Source organism: Sturnus vulgaris, chromosome 15 (genome assembly GCF_052056855.1).
Source record: "Sturnus vulgaris isolate bStuVul1 chromosome 15, bStuVul1.hap1, whole genome shotgun sequence".
NCBI lineage: Eukaryota > Metazoa > Chordata > Aves > Passeriformes > Sturnidae > Sturnus > Sturnus vulgaris.
In genome coordinates, this window is record NC_142257.1 from 1,989,400 (window position 1) to 2,007,669 (window position 18,270).

An 18,270-nucleotide genomic window follows, 5' to 3' on the forward strand; every position below is an offset into this window, starting at 1 on the left:
GCTGAATCCCAGGGTTAGAACAGGAGGCCAGAGTTTCATGAAAAGAAAAGCAGAGCAGACAAGAAGCCTCATAGGCAAATCAGTTTTCAAAGCACTTGAAAACTTTGTTTAGGACTGAATTGCAATAAGCCACGTTCCCACTTGGCTGGATCTCCAAGGGAATGCTAAAGAGCAGTGTTTGCATAGAAAGGAATATTTATGAGCTCCCCACGGATAGGAGACAGCACCTTGAAACCCAGCTTCAGCCTAAACCCTGCAGTGAGGGATAGCTTGCAGGTTTAAACTTTATTCTGGTTCAGATATAGCCTGAAAGTTGTCATTTGGAGGGAGGGAGGGACATCCTTTAGCAGAGCTCGTGGCCTGGAGTGATCACTGACATCAAAGCCCTCACTGAAACTGTTCAGCAGCACCACTCAGGCTGTGTGATGGGTCCAGGCTCCTTGGGCTGGGTTTTTGGGGCTGATTAGGATGAATTAGGGAGATGCCAGGCAGGAGTGGAACACTCACCAAGCCCTTTGGCTCCCCTTCAGTGAATTGTCCCCGTGGCCAGGCGAGGCTTTGGGGCTGTGCTGGAACTGCTGAGTTCATCAAAGCCAGCAGGGAACTTGGCCTGGGTCAAACTCCAGCTCTCAGTGTGAGCTTTGCCCTTCTGAGATGCATCATCTCTGCTAATGCTGACACACACTCGGGGCACTTGAGGTCGAGGAATCTTCCCACTGAAGCAGCAACTTCTTCCTTTTTGCTATATTTATTTTTATTTTTTTTTTAATATTTATATTTGAAATGAAACTCCTTGGAGTTTTTCTTCCCATCCCGTAACAAAGTGAACTCAGTGGCCTCCAAATGCTGATAACTTGGTGAGAAAAGGGATCCCACTCACAGCCCTCCAAGCAGCAAAGGATGCTTTTTGCAACATCAAAACCGTTTGGTTGAACTCAAAGGAGTTTTCATTTGTTCTGCCAAAATTGCAGAAGGGGTGGGAATATTTCTGCCAACTGCGAGGGACAGTCCAAGGAAATATTTTGTCATCTTGCAGTGATTTAAATGTGAAGAACTTGTCTCCAGTGTCCTTCAGATCAGCAGGGAGCTCTGAGCTTCGCCAGGGGTATTGACTTTGTTCTCCATAAAGTTTTCTTGCTCTGAAACTCCCTAAACTTTGTGTTCCTTGTTCCCTGCCCTGCATCTTTCCCCCCCCACACCCCTTATGGGGACAGCCTTTTTTCGTTTCTGACTTCCAAATATTTTTCTCTGTAGGTTATTTTGTCCAGAAAAAAAAAAAGGCAGAAAAGGTTTATTATATTTAAAGTCTCTGAATGGTGTCCTTGTCCGAGAGGGGAAAATTGGCAAGCTTGGAGCCTTCTCTTACAGAGGGTGAATTATTTCACTTCCACCTACAGCATACTTGCCATGTCAGGCCAGCTTTTGACATTTGTGCTGCTCTGGGAGGCTTTTTGGTGGCTTCTGGATTGTTTTGTGCCCTCTCTGGTGGCTGCTGAGTGCCAGCTGCAGCCAGAGCTGGTGGCTTTTGCAGCTCCTGGTGGCTTTTGGGTGTTGTCCCCTTTTGTCTTGGTGGGGAATGAGGCTGGGAAGGATTTTGTGCCTTGCCCTGTGTTCAGCCCCCAGCAAAGAGCAGCAGCAGCAGCTCTGGGTGAGCCCTTTTGATGGTTTGTGAGCCATGCTGGCACAATGTGCTCCCCGATTTCTGCCAGCCCCTTGGCATGTGTGGGGCAGGAGGATGGTGGGGAAGGTGTAGGGATGGGAGCCACCTCCTCCTTCTGCTCCCTGATTTAACTGAATCCTTGGCTGGGAGCAGGGCAGGCTGGGGAGATGATGGGGATAATGGATAATGGATAATGGATAATGGATAATGGATCAGCCTGACTGTGAGGACAGAGGAGTCTGACCAAATGGGCTGCAAAAGCCAACGTGGTGTCCCCAAATCCACCCCTGTGCTCCTGCACGCCCCAGGGCTCTGAGGGGAGAGGGGAGCAGCTCCCAAAAGGTCTGATCCGGTTCTGATCTGCTCCTGGAGGTTCTGATCCAGTTCTGATCTGCTCCTGGAGGTTCTGATCCCATATTTCTTATCCTGCCTCCTCTTGCAGCCACCAGGACAGTGCAGCTTCACTGTTAAGCACCAGAACTTGGGTTCAGATGTCACACGGATAAAGGATGTGCCTCTTGACCCTCACTAAATGTGGTTCCTGTGCCTAAATATATCCCTGTGTTCTCCCCACCAGTGAGGAATGGCTCTGTGTGTGGTGTCTGTGTCTGAAGCCCCTTTCTCAATCCTGGAAGTAGAAACGTGTCCCAAGATTTTGCTGGGCTCAGCCCAGGGGATGTCATGGGTTTGTGGGGACAGGAGATGGAGCCAAGTGAGTCAGGTTTGGAGGTGTTGGTGAAATCCCTGACAGGTCAGTGAGGCTGGAGAGGAGCTGCTCACATATCCAGGCCACAGCCGAGCCCTGCAGAAGCTTCTGGAATTTTGGAGGACACAGGAGATTGCTGCCTGTGTCCCCGTGGCCATGGTGTGTGCAGGGCTGTGCCTCTGGCTCCCAGTGCTCTCGGGATGGGGCCTCCAGTCTGTGTCCATCATTTTCCTGGCAGTCTTTTGGACAAATGACCATCAGTGTTTCGTGCTCTGTAATTGCTGGGCCAGGATCATGCCCTCCATGGCATTTGTGTGGATGTTGGCCCCTGGTGCCTTGTCAGAGTCCTCTCAGTGCTGTGGTGATGTGCAGAGTTGAAAAACAGATCCAGCTGCTGCCTCTGCCCTTTCTTTTCCACAGCATCTGTTTTGTGGGGCTTGGCAGAGGTGAGGGAAGCTGCTGGGTGCCACTGATGCCAGGGAAAAGCTGGAATTCCGTGGCTAAAGGGGCAGGGAAGCTCCTGCACTGCTAAAGCCAGGCCTGAGGGCTGCAGGGAGATGCTCTCCTGGGCTTGCTCAGTCTCTTCTGCCTCTGAGTCAAGACCAAAAGCCCTGCAGCCTGTCTGGGCTCCTGCAGGGCTGGGGCAGGAGCCTGGCTGTGATCCCAGGGCTGGGAGCAGGGACCAGCCTTGCTGTGACTCCTGTGCCACTCATGGGCAGGTCTGGAGCATTTCCTGCTGCCTCCCAGCACCCCCTGTGATGCCAGGGCAGTGTTCCCATGCCATGCCATGCCATGGGCTCTGTGAGGAGCCTCCAGCAAGCCCAGCCTTGTGCTGGGCTCATTGCACTGAAGGGAAACGCTGTGCCTGTGCCAAACCAGGGAATGTTTTGGGTTGGGGGTGCTCCTCCTGCATGGCCAGGGAATGGTGTGAGGTGTGCTGCCTGTGTTTGGGGTGCTGGGTTTTGTCTGCTGTTCCTGTAAGTGGGTGGTGATGCCAGGAAAGCCCTGCCCTGCCGTGCTGAGGGGCACATCTGGGCACATCTGGCTCCTTCCTGCTGCCTCTCCACCCCAGCTCAGCCCAGGCACCACCGTGGTGTCCCTGCAGTGTCACCGAACCCTCTGGGGCCAGTTCTGGCACAGCCTCTCCTTTTCCATGCCCTGCTCCAAACTGGAAAACACCCAGGTGGGAATTTCTGCTGCAACCCCCGGGAACTTTGTGCCCACTCCACACTCTGGGTAGAGAGAAGATGAACCAGGTGGCCAGGAGGGAACCTGGCAGCATTTCCTTCCCCAGCTCTCTCTGCAAGAGCGTGGTTTCCTTTATCACATTTGTTTTTCTTGTCTCCACGGCCCCTCTGTGGCAGCACAAGGCTGTGCTGGGGGGTTCTTTCCGTTCTGGGTCACAAGGACACCTCAGAGCCACCCCAGAAACGTGGGTGGCTGTGGCACAGGATGCTGTGGCTTCCAGCAGCTGCTCACACAAACAACGTGAGCTCCTGTGCTGCACAGCAGGGCGGGGAATTGCTGAGCTGGGTCAGTTGTGCTGCAGTTTTTGGGCCCTGGCAGGGTGGATGTGGGGGCACTGGGGTGCTGGGGGTACAGACAGGGCCCTGTGCCTGCTGGAGGATTCAGTTCTTGTCACAGAATCATCACAGAATCATCACAGAATCACAGAATATCCTGAGCTGGAAGGAACCCGCAAGGATCATCAAAGCCCAGCTCCTGATCCTGCACTGGACCCCCCCCCCAAGTTAAAATTAATTTATTAAGACAGTTAAAACCTCAAATCTGGAATGTCCCCAGAGGCAGCCTGGACAATCCCAGCCCCTGCAATCCCCCACTGTGTGACATGTGCTCCAACCCTCCCACCCCTCCCTCCTGCCCTGACAAATGATGGGCAGAGGGGTCTAAACCCCTTCCATGACCTGAAAGCTCTTAATGAGATTCCCTAATTGCTGCAAGGGTGCACTGCAGACTGACATGCAGCTCAGATTTCACTATAACCACACGTGTGCCTACAGAATATTCAGGAACACCAGTCCAGGTCGTTCAGAAAACTCGTGGGTGCCCTGCACCTTTGGAAACCATTCCTGCTTGGCTTGGCCCACAGAGCATGGAGGAAACAAATCCTCACACGGGAATGGCCCTGGGAGCTCTGGAGTCCCTCTGTGACCCCAAGGTGCAAAGTGCCAGGAAAAGCTGCAGGCAGCCCTCACCTGCAGTGCCTTGGCAGCCTCTGGGCTGCCAGCCAAGGCTGCTCTGTGCTCGGGGCACCTGGTGGCCCCTGGTGCCCGTGGGGAGTGCCTGGCACACAGGGCCACCCCTGCCAGGAGCTGCCCTCACCTTTCCCACCTGATGGCTCTTCTTTTCTTGTCCCTTTCTGCCTGCCAGAGGCTTTTCTGCCCTGCTGGAAAGGGCAGGAAAAAGTTGGTGGGCACTGCCCCTCTGAGTGCCAGCCAGGTGAGTGAGAGCCAAACCCTGCTCAGAGCCATCAGTTTGTAACCACCCTTGGGCCTGGGCAGTGTTTGGTGAAATTATCTTTCGAGATAAGCTTCTTGTGGGTGGTTTTTCTTTTTTGTTTTAGCTGATACAGAAAGTTCCAGACACACCCAGGAGGCAGGAGCTGTCCTGACCAGGCTGGGAGGAGCGAGCTGGGTGCCAGCTTGGGGGCACCTTGGTACCTGGTTCTGGTTTGTCAGACCTAAAATGCCTCCAGATCCTGCTGTGGGTTAACACAGGATTAAGATGAGCCATGGGAAAAAATCGAGGTGACCAGCAAAGCCCTTTAACTCGAGTGCAATTTCAAATTTAAATGTAATGTTGCAAAGTTTTTTTTTTGCAAAAGAAAGATTTCGTGGTGTCTGCATGCAGACCTCTGCATTTTTGTTTTGTTAAACGTGTAGGAGGAAAGGACCCTTTTTATTTAAACTGTCACGAAGGTTTTCAGAGGTAGTGAGAGCAAGTTCCTTTCTCTTTCAACCCAGCTGCCCAAATCTGTTCTGTGTGTGCAGGCAGAGCATCCCTTGGGGCTGGGATTGTTGGGAGTTCCTTGGCTGGGGGCTGGGTTGTGATTTGGGGCTGGGGGCTCTGGCTGTGGCTGTCACTTGTGTTGCTCAAAGAACCCAGAAATGGAGCTAGCAGTGAATTTTGGGGTGGTTGTAACGGTGACTAAAACACCAATAGTGGATTTTTAGGAGCTTTGATGAGGCACAGGAACCCTGGGGTGACACAGGGTGAGGAAATCCCTGGATTTCTGGGGCACAGGAGATCATTAGGGACAGGATGTTTGCTGCAGCCCCACTCCAGAGCAGCAGCAGGACGAGGTGTGGGTGCTCCCAGCTCACACACACACACACACTGATGTCACCAGCCCTGCCTCCCCTCTGCCTCCGTGGCCAAACCCTCTGCAGGCTGGCCCTGCTCCTGGAAGGAAGTGTGCTTGGAGGGTGATCTGGGAGATCGCCAGCTCTGTTTGTTTAAATCGGATTTTTTTTTTTTTTGGGGGGCTGAAACGAGCTCGTTATTTTTTTAGCTACTCAGACCACATCTGGCCACACCCAGAATTATTCTTTGGCATCGCTGTGCTTGTTGAGAATGCATATTTTGGAGTTTTCCGTGTTTCCCGTGTTCCCAGTGCCCGGCTGCAGCCTGCTGTGCCTGGATAAACACACGGGCTGCGTTTCAGAGGGACTGGCTCTCCTCATTCTCTCATTGCCAGGCTGCAAACCTGGCTGGAATTTTGTGAGGTTTGCTCTGAGGAGCCCAGGAAAGGCTGGTGGCCACTCTTGGTTTTAGTCTGCTCTGATGGATGTGATGAGGAACACAAAAATAAAGAGTTGGAATTACTCCTGGAGCTGTTTGGGGAGACAATTCCTGCCTTTCTATTTGCTCAGGAAGCTGCTGATGCTCTGCTTCAAGGTATTAAACGAGAAAAAAAAGTGTTGATGTGTCCCATTGATGCTCTGCTGGCCCCATCCCTCCTGCCAGACTGGGCTGTGCCAGGTGGGCATTGGTTCTCCTGGTTTGGGAATGGTTCACTTGTCTTCCCCATTGCTTCTCTCCACCTGCCTGTTTCAAATTCTCCTCCTGGTTCCTCTCCTCTGATGGTGCCTCTGTCACACCTGCCTGGGTTTTTTGTCCCTCTCTGCCTCTTTGCACCTGGGCTGATCCCCACGGAGCAATTCCAGCTTTGCTGCATCCCTGCTCTCCAGAACAAAGCAGTTGTCCCCACCAGGTGATAAGTGCATTTCCCCTGCCCATGCAGAGCGCCTGGAGGGTGGGATGTGGCTTTCCTGGAGCAAACAGGGAGCTTGAACCTTGTCCCCTGTGCTCCTGGAGCTGCTTTGGGTAACGTGACCCCCTCTTGATGGGTTTAGAGAGCTGAGCTGGTAAACACTGCTCGGGGCTGTCCTCAGAGTCAGCCCTGGCATTTCACTGCTCCGGAACGCTGCCCTGTGTCACCTCCACAAGGAGGAGAGCTTCTTGGAGAGGTGAAGCATCTCTTGTCCCTTGTGATCCCTGGCTGCTTGAAATTGTAATCAGTTTATGTCAGCAGCCCCAGAGGGGAGCAGGGAGCTGAGGCCAGCTCTGCCTGAGCCTGTGCAGAGCAGAGGGGAGAGGATCTGCATCTGGGAACAGCTGGCAGGGATGGCAGGGACAGGGCAGGGATCTGCACATCCCTGGAGGGAAATGGCAACATCTGGGGAATGTGCTCACCCTCTATTGACACAGCTTCCCCTCAAAATAAGAGAGCAATGAACTACTGAGCAATGTGGGGAAATAAAAATAGTTAAAAAAAAAAAAGACATGAGAGCCCTCCCCATGGCTCATTTGGCAGGGAAAAGCCAGCCTGGTGTCTCTCAGCCACGTCAGCTCGCAGCTATGACAGTGATCCCATCCTGCTGCCAGGGCGAGGCATGGAAACTGGGGGAGCTGGAAATCCTGAAGCTGCCGCTGGGGTGGGCATCAGGTACGGGGCACGGGGGTGCCACAGCCACGGGAGGGTCCCTGGGACCCTCAGTGTGGGCTCTGAGCCTGGGCTGGGGCTCAGGGGCAGCTTTGCCATGCAGGGAATCAAACCCAGCTTTTCTCTCCTTTCACCAGTGAGAAGACACAGCCTGGCTTCAATTCTCTCTTTGTTCCCCCAGATCATGATCGAGTTCTGCCCTGGAGGGGCCGTGGATGCCACGATGCTGGGTGAGTGCAGCTGTGCCCGGGGTGATGCCCACAGGGCATTTCCATCCCCCTGGCACAACCCTGAGTGAGTGCAACTCTGTCCTGTGCCCAGGGTGATACCCACAGGGCATTTCCATCCTCCCTGGCACAACCCCACGATGCTGGGTGAGTGATGCTCTGCCTCGTGCTGATGCCCAGAGGACATTTTCAGCCCCCTGGTACTACCCTGAGTGAGTGCAGCTCTGTCCTGTGCCCGGGGTGATGCCCAGAGGACATTTCCATCCTCCCTGGCACTACCCTGAGTGAGTGCAGCTCTGCCCTGTGCCCAGAGTGATGCCCACAGGGCATTTCCATCCTCCCTGGCACGACCCTCAGACAGATGGCAGGCATGGGTGCCACAGCTGCCCTTTCTCTCCCAGGAGTTTGCCTATTTTCATCCCCTGAGCAGAAGGTGTGGCAGCCCCTGGGGAGTTTTGGAGGTGCTTTAAAATCCTTTTGTGATTTAGATGCTGCTGGGATCAGCAGATCACAAGGCATGGGGAGAAGGGAGAGTCTGGCTGCAGGGGAAAGCTGAATTTAAATATTTGTCTGCTGGGGGCACCAAGTGCTCGGGGTCCCGTTCCCACAGCTCCCAGCAGGGCTGGGATGTTTGAGCTGGGTTCCTGTCAAGATGAATTTCCCCAGATCTTTCTTTTTGCTGACTTCTCCGTATGGTATCAGTCATTTGGTGAGGCAGCAGAGCTCTGATGAAGTGCAGTTTGCAACGATCTGCCCTTTCTGAACTCCTCCCTCCCACACAGACACAGCTGCTGGGAGCAGGGATGGGTGGCTGGACCCCAAAAGAGCCCTGGCTGGTGGCACTGAGGGTGGCACTGGGGGTGACATCCCCTCTGCACAGCAGATGTGACATCACCCTGCCCTGGGACAGAGCCACATCTCCCTGGGGGTTATTCCTTGTCAGCCCTGATCTTTCCTTGCTTTCTTTTTATTTCCAGGAACCAAATTTATCATCTTTAACTCAGCCCTTAAATCTTCTTTGGGGAACTTCTTTAAAGTGGCTCCAAATCACTGCAGGGAAAAAAATCCTTTTCCTGAAGTGCTGGAGGGAATGATGGTTTTCCCTGTGGAAAACCTCAGCAAGGGGGAATTTTACCCATAAAAATGTTCCTGAGCATTCCTGGCTCCTCTCTGGAGGCAGGGGCAGCACAAAAAAAAACCATGAGAGAGTGGCCTGGCTGTAGCTCTGTGACCCCTGAGTGAGGGTGAGGAGGAGCTGGAGCTCTGGAATGCTCCCAGAATTAGTAAATTCAGAATTGGTAAATTCAGAATTGGTAAATTCAGAATTGATAAATCCCAGAATTTAATAAATTCAGAATTAGTAAATCCCAGAATTTCCGAAATGCTGAATCCTGCCTGTTCCACCTCCCCATCCCCACCAGCAGCTGGGGTTTGCCCTTCAAAATCTTAGGTCCAAAAAACTTTTGCCAGATGCTCCATGGAGGGTGAAAATAATCAGATTTTCCCAGGGCAGGGGGGATGTTGGTGAGGAAAGGAGGGACAACGTGACTGAGCCAGCACCCCCAGGCTGTGATTAAGATCCCTGCTCTGAACAAACATCTGTCCCAGCTGTTAGGGGTGCCTCCATTAAGATCCCTGCTCTGAACAAACATCTGTCCCAGCTGTTAGGGTGCCTCCATGAGCCCCATCCGGTGCTGTGTGAGCCCTGCTGTGCCCTGCTGGAGGAGGGGTCTGCACTGCAGAGGGAGGGAGGGAGGGAGGGAGGGCAGCTCAGGAGATGCTGCCCATGTGCAGGGCTGAGGCTTTGCAGAGCTGTCACCCTGGGCTGGTGGAGGTGGCCCAGCACAGCTCAGCAGGGAGGTCACACGAGCACCAGGAATAGAATCCCAGAGTCACAGAACGTCCTGAGCTGGAAGGGACACACAAAATCCAGCTCATGACCCTGCCCAGGGCAGCCTCAAGAATCCCATCACGTGTCTGAGAGTGTCCAAACACTCCTCAAACTCTGGGAATGGTGCTAAAAACACCAGCTCAGAGCAGTGGGTGGGGATAACCCTGCAGAGATTTCAGTCTTGCTCCTTTGGTGTGTCCCTCCTGATGTTTAGGGGGCTACACTGCATCCCCAGAGCAGGGATAATTCCCTAATTTCCCCTGTTCCCTGGGGAACGAATGCTCATGCCTGTGTTTGTCCCTGCAGCCCAGTTCAGCTCTCTCCTGTCTGTCATCCCAAATTTGCAGTTCAAACCCCATCCCAAACATTTCTGCCTCCTCCTCATCCTCTGTCCCAGGCCCTGAGCATTCCCAGCAGCTCCCAGAGGTGGCAATCCTGCTTAGGGAATAAATCACCTTCAATAATCACCTTAATTTCCATCATCTCCTGCTCTGCCACTTTGCTGGGCTCTGCTGGCTGACCTGGCCCTTGCTGCTGCTCAGGTTGTTAGTGCTGGAACACAAAATCCCAGAGTGATTTTATTGAGGAGCTCTGGGAATCAGGGGTGCAAATCTAGCTCCAACATGGATCCCACATGGACATGTTTTTATACCCTTTTTGTTATTTAACTAGATATTAATTATTAAACCCATATTGTTCTATTGGATACATTGATTTTATCCAAGCATTAATTCTTGTCATTTTCATTAAGCCCCCCCAAATATCCTTTCTCATGATTCTTGTTATGATCACATCATTTCTCATGATTCTTATTACGATTAAACAATAATTATATTCAATTACCAATCATTACATTTAACAATCACATCATTGATCACATGATGATTACACAGGTGGAGCTTCACATGATCTAGAGATAAACAAAGCTCAATATTCCTTCCCAGGGCCCAGTTCCCTTTCCCAGCCCTACCAGACCCAACCTTCCTTCCCACCCCCTGAATCCATTGTAGGCAATTCCCATGATTTTAGAAACATTTTAACCCTATGCTGGCAAGGTGAGTGTCACGATTAGTTAGGGAATTAACCCTTTGAACGGTGGTAATAAGACACACAGCAACATGGTCTCAAGATAGGAAAGAGAACTTTATTCGAACTTTATTCGAATTTTATTCTAATTAGAACTTTATTCTAACACACCTTGCTTAAGCACAGTGACTCACTACTCCAGGGGCAGAACAGAGCTGATTGGCTGGAGCAAGAAACACCTCTCATACAAATGTTTTAATTATAAACAACAGAGTTCTCAAAATGCACACTCTGTAAACATCGAAATAAACAGGTGCCTTTGTTTGCTCCTGGGAAATCCTCTGCTCCCAGGGAGACCTCTGTGTTCACACTAAACTGTCCCAGGGGCTTCCACAGGTCACCCCTTTTTATTTAGGAAAAAAGAAAAAAAAAGAAGTGTTTGCAGTCTGCTGCAGGGCCCCGTGCAAGAGACTTGAAGATACCTTGAATATTCACACCTTGCTGCTCTTTTTTGCAAGAGGCTGCAGAATATTGTTTCTAATCCAATAAGAAAATCTACTATAGCTAATACAATAATAAAAAGCACCATAAACCCAAAATCTCTTAACCCTTAACCAGAATATTTTCTCATACCTGATACATCCATGAAATCTATCTGACTTTATTGTAACCCTACCTTACAGAGCAGGCAGTGCCTCTTGCACAGATGTTTTCATTGTAAGCAACAGAGTTCTCAAAATGCACACTCTAAAAATCAAAATTCTCACTCTGTAAACATCAAAATAAACAGTAGCAGGTGCCTTTTTTTTGTTCCTGGGAAATTCTCTGCACCCAGGCCAGCTCCTGGGAGACCTCTGTGTTCACACTAAACATTCCCCTGGGCAATTCCACAAATCCCCTGCCCTGACACAGGGACAGCAGCTTTGCTGAGCCCTCCTGCCTTACCTGGCCCTCAGGTGAGCATCACTTTATGATCCCTGTCCTTTTTAAGAGCCCTGTCCCTCCCTGCAGAGCTGGACAGGGGCCTGACCGAGCCTCAGATCCAGGTGATTTGCCGCCAGATGTTGGAAGCTCTCCAGTACCTGCACAGCAAAAGGATCATCCACAGGGACCTGAAGGCTGGGAATGTTCTCCTCACCCAGGATGGGGACATCAAGCTGGGTGAGTCCCTCACTCCACACCCCCACCAAGGACAGCCGGGCTTGGATTGTGGGGTTTGGGTGTCCCTGAGTGTGTTGGGATTCAGGGAATTGTCCAAAAGGAGCAGCAGGACAAGGAGGAGGAGATTTTAGGCACAGAAATGGAGCAGCGCAAATGGAGCTGTGTGATGTGCTGAGCCCACAGCCACACTCGGGGTTTTGGCTAGGAAATAAATCCTGAAATGTGGGAAGAAGGGAATCTGGAAATCAGGAAATAAATCCTGAAATCCGGAAATAAGGGAATGTGGAAATCAGGAAATAAATCCTAAAATCTGGAAAGAAGGGAATCTGGAAATCAGGAAATAAATCCTGAAATCTGGAGAGAAGGGAATCTGGAAATCAGGAAATAAATCCTGAAATCTGGAGAGAAGGGAATCTGGAAATCAGGAAATAAATCCTGAAATCTGCTATGGAGGAATGTAACAGCATTTGGATTTTCCTGAGGTGTTTTTGGATGATTCCTGAATTGTTTTTTTGGGTGATTCCTGATTTTTTTGGGGGGTGATTCCTGAGGTGTTTTTTTGGTGATTCCTGAAGTGGTTTGGGTAATTCCTGAATTGTTTTGGTTATCCCTGAATTGTTTTGGTTATCCCTGAATTGTTTTGGTTGATTCCTTAATTGTTTTTTTGGTGATTTCTGAATTATTTTGGGTGATTTCTGAGATGTTTTTTGGGTGATTCCTGAGGTGTTCTTTAGGTGATTCCTGAATTATTTTGAATGATTCCTGAATTATTTTGAGTGATTCCCGAGCTCCTTTGTCGTGATTCCTGAGATGCTCTTGAGTGAATTTTCAGTTTTCCTCTGGCCTCTGACATCACTGCTCTTTGCAGCTGACTTTGGAGTGTCTGCCAGGAACATGAAAACCTTGCAGAAACGAGATTCCTTCATCGGGACCCCTTACTGGTGAGTCCCTGCTTGCTGAGAAATCCTCTGCTCACAAAGGATTTTCACTCCTGAAAATCGGGTTTGCTCTGATGGACCACGGTGCATTAAAGTGGGAGGATTTTAATGAGGATTCTTGGCTATTTTCTGCATTTTCAAGGGTTTTCCTTGCCTGAGCAAAGGCTCAGTGATGTGTGAGCTCTGTGTGGTGCTCAGAGGGGTCTCAGAGATGTCCAGGTTTGGAGCATGGTCAGAATATCTTGCCTGCTTCATTTTGAATTCCTAACAATAGAGCCAGATAGGAAAGGTTTCAGATAAGAAGTCATTAAACAATTTTAAATTATTTATAAAAATTACTTGGCCCAAATTATAATTATTTTTTTTTCTCCCAAAAATGCTCTCATAAACGTTAAATGGAATGAAAGGAGAAGCAGCCCAACATTGATTTTAATGAACATTTTATTGTTATGTATAATAGAACATTATGAATGCAATGGAAACAAAGTTTTATCAATTTAATAATAAAAAAGGAAATCCAGCATAAGAAAAGGGAAGCAATAAATTTCATGCCAATAGTATAGTGCTTGTTCTTAACAGTATTCCCAGCTTGTGACTATAACAATGTCTTTGTGTTCCAGATTCTAAAATCTTGATTCATGTGAACTTAAATGCAGAATTACAGAAGGAAAAAACAAACTCCCCCCAAAACCTTAATTCATTCTCTTGCTTTCAGTAAATCAGTAAAATCTTTGACTGCTACAGGTCTCCTTTGTTAATATATATATATATTATTCCTCTATTGGATTGCACAGCTGCTAATGCCATATTTACACAAAAAGAATCACCAAGTGTTGTATAAAAGTCGGGTGATTTATAGGTTGTGTTTCTAGAGGGATTTTTAGGTTGTGTTTCTGGGGTGATTTAGGGGTTGTATTTCTGGGGCAGGGACTCGTTCCCATGTGCTTGGAGTGGCTTCAAAGCCCATCCCACCCCTGGGGTGGGGAGAGCAGAGAGAGCTAAAATCTAAAATCTAATATCGAATATCTAATGTTTAATAAATATCTAATATCTAATAATTATCTAGTATCTAATAATTATCTAATATCTAATAACTAACAAATATCTACTATCTACTATTTAATATCTACTATCTAATATCTAATATCTAATATGTAATATCTACTATCTACTATCTAATGTCTAATATTTAATGTCACTTGCTGAGGGGCTGGAATTGCAGGGATTAATTGATGCTCTGAAGCAACATCTGTGCCAGATGTTAACGGCCTGGGGGGTCTGCAGGGGCTGCTCTGAGGAGGAGGGAGGGTTTGCACAAAGATGAGGGTTTGGCAAAGATGCTGCTGCTGCTGCTGCTGCTGCAGCAGCCCGGAGCTGGGAGGGAAAATCTGCATTTTCTGCAGCGCTGGGGCTGATTTGGGGTTTAATCGCTGCTGCCAGGCTCACGCCAGGCTGGCAGCAGTGTCAGCCCAGCCGTGCTGTGCCCTTGGCAGGATGGCCCCGGAGGTGGTGATGTGTGAGACCATGAAGGACACTCCCTACGACTACAAGGCTGACATCTGGTCCCTGGGCATCACCCTGATCGAGATGGCCCAGATTGAGCCACCCCACCACGAGCTCAACCCCATGAGGGTCCTGCTGAAAATCGCCAAGTCCGACCCACCCACGCTCAGCTGTCCTTCCAAATGGTGAGGGGGCAGCACGGGGACATCCCCCAGCCCACACACACACACACACAACACTCATTTTTCACAGTTTTCTGTCATTTGAGTCGGCTTTGAGCTGTGTTTCAAGCCCAGCTGTGTGCAAGGGGCTGGGAAGGCTCTGCTGGCCCGGGGCAGGATGGTCACACTGTGCTCACAGGCAGCACAGGGGGAGCTGCTCCTCACCCACAGACCCCCCAAATCCCCCCCAAAACCAGGGCTGACCCCTTGGCTGTTCTCAAAACAACCCTTGTGTATGCAAGGCAGATTTTTCTCTAAAGCTGGACATGGCCAAGAGCTCCAGAATTGTTTTCCCTGAAGTCTGGGAAGCCCCTCCTGCATGTAAAAGAATACTAGCCACTTTATTTATTTCTTTATTTATTTTATTTACTTATTTTCAAATCATCAACGCTGCTGCAGGTCAGCCAGCAGCAAATTGCTGGCAGAGCACTGGAGTCACAGCATTGTCACAGCATTGTCACAGTCATTGTCACAGGCAGGGTGGGGACGCTGCCTCTGGAGCCAGAAGTGACATCAGGGAGCTCTGGGCTGCACTTTGCAGGCTGAGGGTGCCCTCCCATGGGGTTCCTGGTCCTTCCCAGCCACCCTTTGCCACTGGGGCTCTGGGGGTGGCTCCTTGTCCCCAAGCAGCTCCTGCCTTTGGGGACAACTGCTGTGTCCTGCCCTGCCTCTGCCTGGGGCACAGGGGCTGGGGCTCAGTCCCCACCCTCTGCTGCCAGCACAGGTAAAGGCAAAACCTTGTCCCTGACCCAGCCCTGTTGTTGTTTCTCATAGAAATAATCAGAATTACTGAGCACAGGGTTTCCCATGAGAGCAAAATGCTGATTGTGGCCAGTTGCAGGCTGGGACAGAACGTGCTGAGGGATCAAGCTGATCCCTGTGATGTTTGAGGCTTTTCCTCTGCCGAATTTCTCACCACCAGCTGTGTTTTAAGGTCCCAGGAGTTCAGAGATTTCCTGAAGAAGGCGCTGGACAAGAACCCAGAGACCCGGCCCAGTGCTGCCCAGCTGCTGGAGGTAGGGACCAGACCAGAGACCCCAGACTGGTTTCAGATCATTTCTGTCTTGTTTAGAAAGTTCACAGCACTTTTCATGCTCCACAAAGGATCAGCAATGATTTTTCCTTTTGGAGCAAGCTGCAGAACCCCTTTGGACAACACCTGGAACAGAATCAGCTCCTGCTGCCTGAAATCCCCCACGTGGCACCATGGGCTGTACCTGCTTAGCCCTGATTGAAATTCAATTCCTCTCCTCCTGTCCCTTCCCAAAATCACAGCAAAAACCTGGAAGCTGCTGTTCCCTGCTGGCTGCATCTCCCTCACTGTGTGCTCAGACCAATCCCATTCCCATTCCAATTAAACCTTCCCCCAGGCTCTGTTTGCTCCTGCAGACTGCTCCTGGTGATATTTGTGAGCAGATATCTCCTTGTTTAAATGCTGCTGCTTTCCTTTTTTTTTCCTTTTTTTTTTTTTTTTTTCTTCTGGGTGGTGCTGCTGCCATAAAGCAGCTTTGGGGAGCATCTGTGTGCAGAGCGTGCCCTGAACCTCAGCCCTACTTCTCTCCTGTGAATTCCTTTGGGGGTAAATCCCAGTGACCCTGGAACTCTCCTCTCCTCTCCTCTCCTCTCCTCTCCTCTCCTCTCCTCTCCTCTCCTCTCCTCTCCTCTCCTCTCCTCTCCTCTCCTCTCCTCTCCTCTCCTCTCCTCTCCTCTCCTCTCCTCTCCTCTCCTCTCCTCTCCTCTCCTCTCCTCTCCTCTCCTCTCCTCTCCTCTCCTCTCCTCTCCTCTCCTCTCCTCTCCTCTCCCTCTTTTCACTTTTCTTTTCACACTTTGGGAATTCAGCAGAGAGGAGGGAGGCTGAGCTGTTTCCTTGCTCGCAGGCACCCTCAGGTCTTTGAGAGGCAAAATTCATCCTTGAGCTCACAAGATGTGATTTTGGCCACCCCACATTTTTCACTGTGCTGTGTTTTCAGCATCCTTTTGTCAGCAAGGTCACCAGCAACAGGGCCCTGCGGGAGCTGGTGGCAGAGGCCAAGGCTGAGGTGATGGAGGAGATCGAGGAGAGTCGGGATGAAGCAGAGGAGGATGATTCCTCAGAGTCTGCCTCGGTGAGCAGCTTCACCACCCTGGCCGTGCTGGGGGAAACAACCTGGAAACTTTTCCGGACTCGAAAAACTGCTCTGGGTCACATCAGGTGGAGGGGGGAGTGGTTGCTTGGCCAGGGAAGGGCTGGATTTTGGTGGCTGCCAAGGGTGTGGAGAAATAATGGTGCTGGGGAGTGGCTCAGTGCTCACTCACAGGTGAAAAATGGTTAAAAAACAAAAGGAAAAAGGGGGGAAAAATGGAAAATAAGCCCTGATGCAGGCTGGAGTGGCAGCATGTGGAGAGACCACCAGCCTGAGGAGGGAGCTGGGCAGATCTTCCCCTGGGCTTGGCTCTTTGAAGGGGACATCTCAGAGGGGCTTGGGGACATGTCTCGACCTCCCTCCTGCGTCCCAAAGGGAAGTGGTTCATCCACAGGGCAGTTAGCCATGGCAAAAGGAGTTGGGTGTGCAAATTCCTCATGTGCCTCTTAAGGCTGTGCAGCTTCTGGGGCTTTGTCATTGTTCCCCTTCCTTCCACCCAGGATCTGCAGTCCCTGGGGCCACAAACCTGGGCAAAGATGGAAACATCCCAGGGCAGATATCCTAAAAGGGAAATCCCCTCCCTTTAGTTCAGGGTGACTTTGCTGTGCAGAGGGGCCTTGCAGTTGTGTTGAGTGCTGGGCAAACCCCAACATCTGCCTTTCCCTGTCTCTGCAGCCCCCTGGGAAGCACAAGAGGGACCCCTCTGAGGCGAGCCAGCTGAGTTTTGATGGGGAGAAACCTCCAGACTCCTCCTTGCCCAAAGCTGTGAACGGCTCCGTGGGGACTGGCAAGGACAGCACAGAGAGCCAGAGCCACAAAGCTCCAGCGAAAGGGATCAGCAGTGACAGTGACAAACTGGAGGGCAGCCACTCCACAAAACCCAGCTCGGCCACCCAGGACAAGCCAGACATCATCCTGCAGCCAGAACATTTGGGTAACTCAACCGAGGGGAACAAGGAGCTGGGCAGGGAGGAGAGGAAGAGCATCGTGGAGAGGAAGAGCACTGGGGAGAGGAAGAGCATCGTGGAGCGACCAGAGAGCGTTCTCCTGGAGAATTTCAGCGAGGAGAAGCTGGCCAATGGAAGCCTGGAGCCCCTGGGGCCGTTCCCTGGCAGCCACTCCAAAAGGGACTCGGATTCTGGCAGCACTTCAGCCTCTGAGAGCATGGACCTCAGCATCTCCCTGTCTGCTGACCTGGCCCTCAACAGGGAGAGCGGCTCCATCTCCCTCAAGGTGAGAGTGGTGCCAGGGGGTGCTGGAGACCACGGAGGAGGGAGGAGCCCTTCCCTAGGGAAAGATTTCCAAGGGTTTATTTCCCATGTTGTCTGTCCCAGCACAGCGTTTACAGCTGGGCTGAGCTGTGCCAGGTCCTCTAATGAAGGAGAAGCTCTTGGTGGAGCTGCTGAAGGTTTAATTTTGTCCTCTTCAGTGCCTGGGGCATGTGCCAGGTCCTCTAATGAAGGAGAAGCTCCTGGTGGAGCTGCTGTGTGTCCTCTTCAGGTCCAGGCCACTGCAGTCTAGGGAAATCTGATGTCTTGTGTCTATTTTGTGTGAAGCCATGACTTCACAAGCCTGACTTGCCTTTGCTCAAGTGTGAAACTCCAAATGGGATTTCCTAAACTTTATCCACAGCCCATCACTCTGCTGCTCTTCCCTAGAACACCTGGCCAGGAGAAAGTTCGTCTGGGCTCGTGCCTCTCAGTTTTCCCAACCTGCCCTACATCTGGCCTGGTTTGTGTCAGCAGGGACTGCACTAAGACCTCCCAGGCTTCTTTATTTCATTATTTGGCTTTTGCTAAAGCTTCCTGGAAGCTGGGAATGCTTGACCTGGAGCTGCCCAGGCCAGCA

General features: G+C 50.9%; 1 protein-coding gene across 2 annotated transcripts in view; it reads left to right on the forward strand.

Moving 5' to 3' along the window:
- Nucleotides 1-18,270, forward strand: part of STK10 (serine/threonine kinase 10) — a 44,418-nt gene that overhangs the window by 16,318 nt on the left and 9,830 nt on the right. Inside the window, exons 1-8 of one of the 2 annotated variants that reach the window (XM_088173504.1) lie at nucleotides 7,289-7,335; nucleotides 7,514-7,562; nucleotides 11,488-11,637; nucleotides 12,506-12,578; nucleotides 14,069-14,263; nucleotides 15,234-15,315; nucleotides 16,270-16,404; nucleotides 17,098-17,655. In XM_088173504.1, the coding sequence (XP_088029630.1) occupies nucleotides 7,517-7,562; nucleotides 11,488-11,637; nucleotides 12,506-12,578; nucleotides 14,069-14,263; nucleotides 15,234-15,315; nucleotides 16,270-16,404; nucleotides 17,098-17,655 (1,239 nt within the window). In that variant the 5' untranslated portion in view covers nucleotides 7,289-7,335; nucleotides 7,514-7,516. Of the gene's footprint in view, nucleotides 1-7,288; nucleotides 7,336-7,513; nucleotides 7,563-11,487; nucleotides 11,638-12,505; nucleotides 12,579-14,068; nucleotides 14,264-15,233; nucleotides 15,316-16,269; nucleotides 16,405-17,097; nucleotides 17,656-18,270 lie in introns of those variants that run through there. The other variant, XM_088173503.1, reaches the window with a different exon arrangement.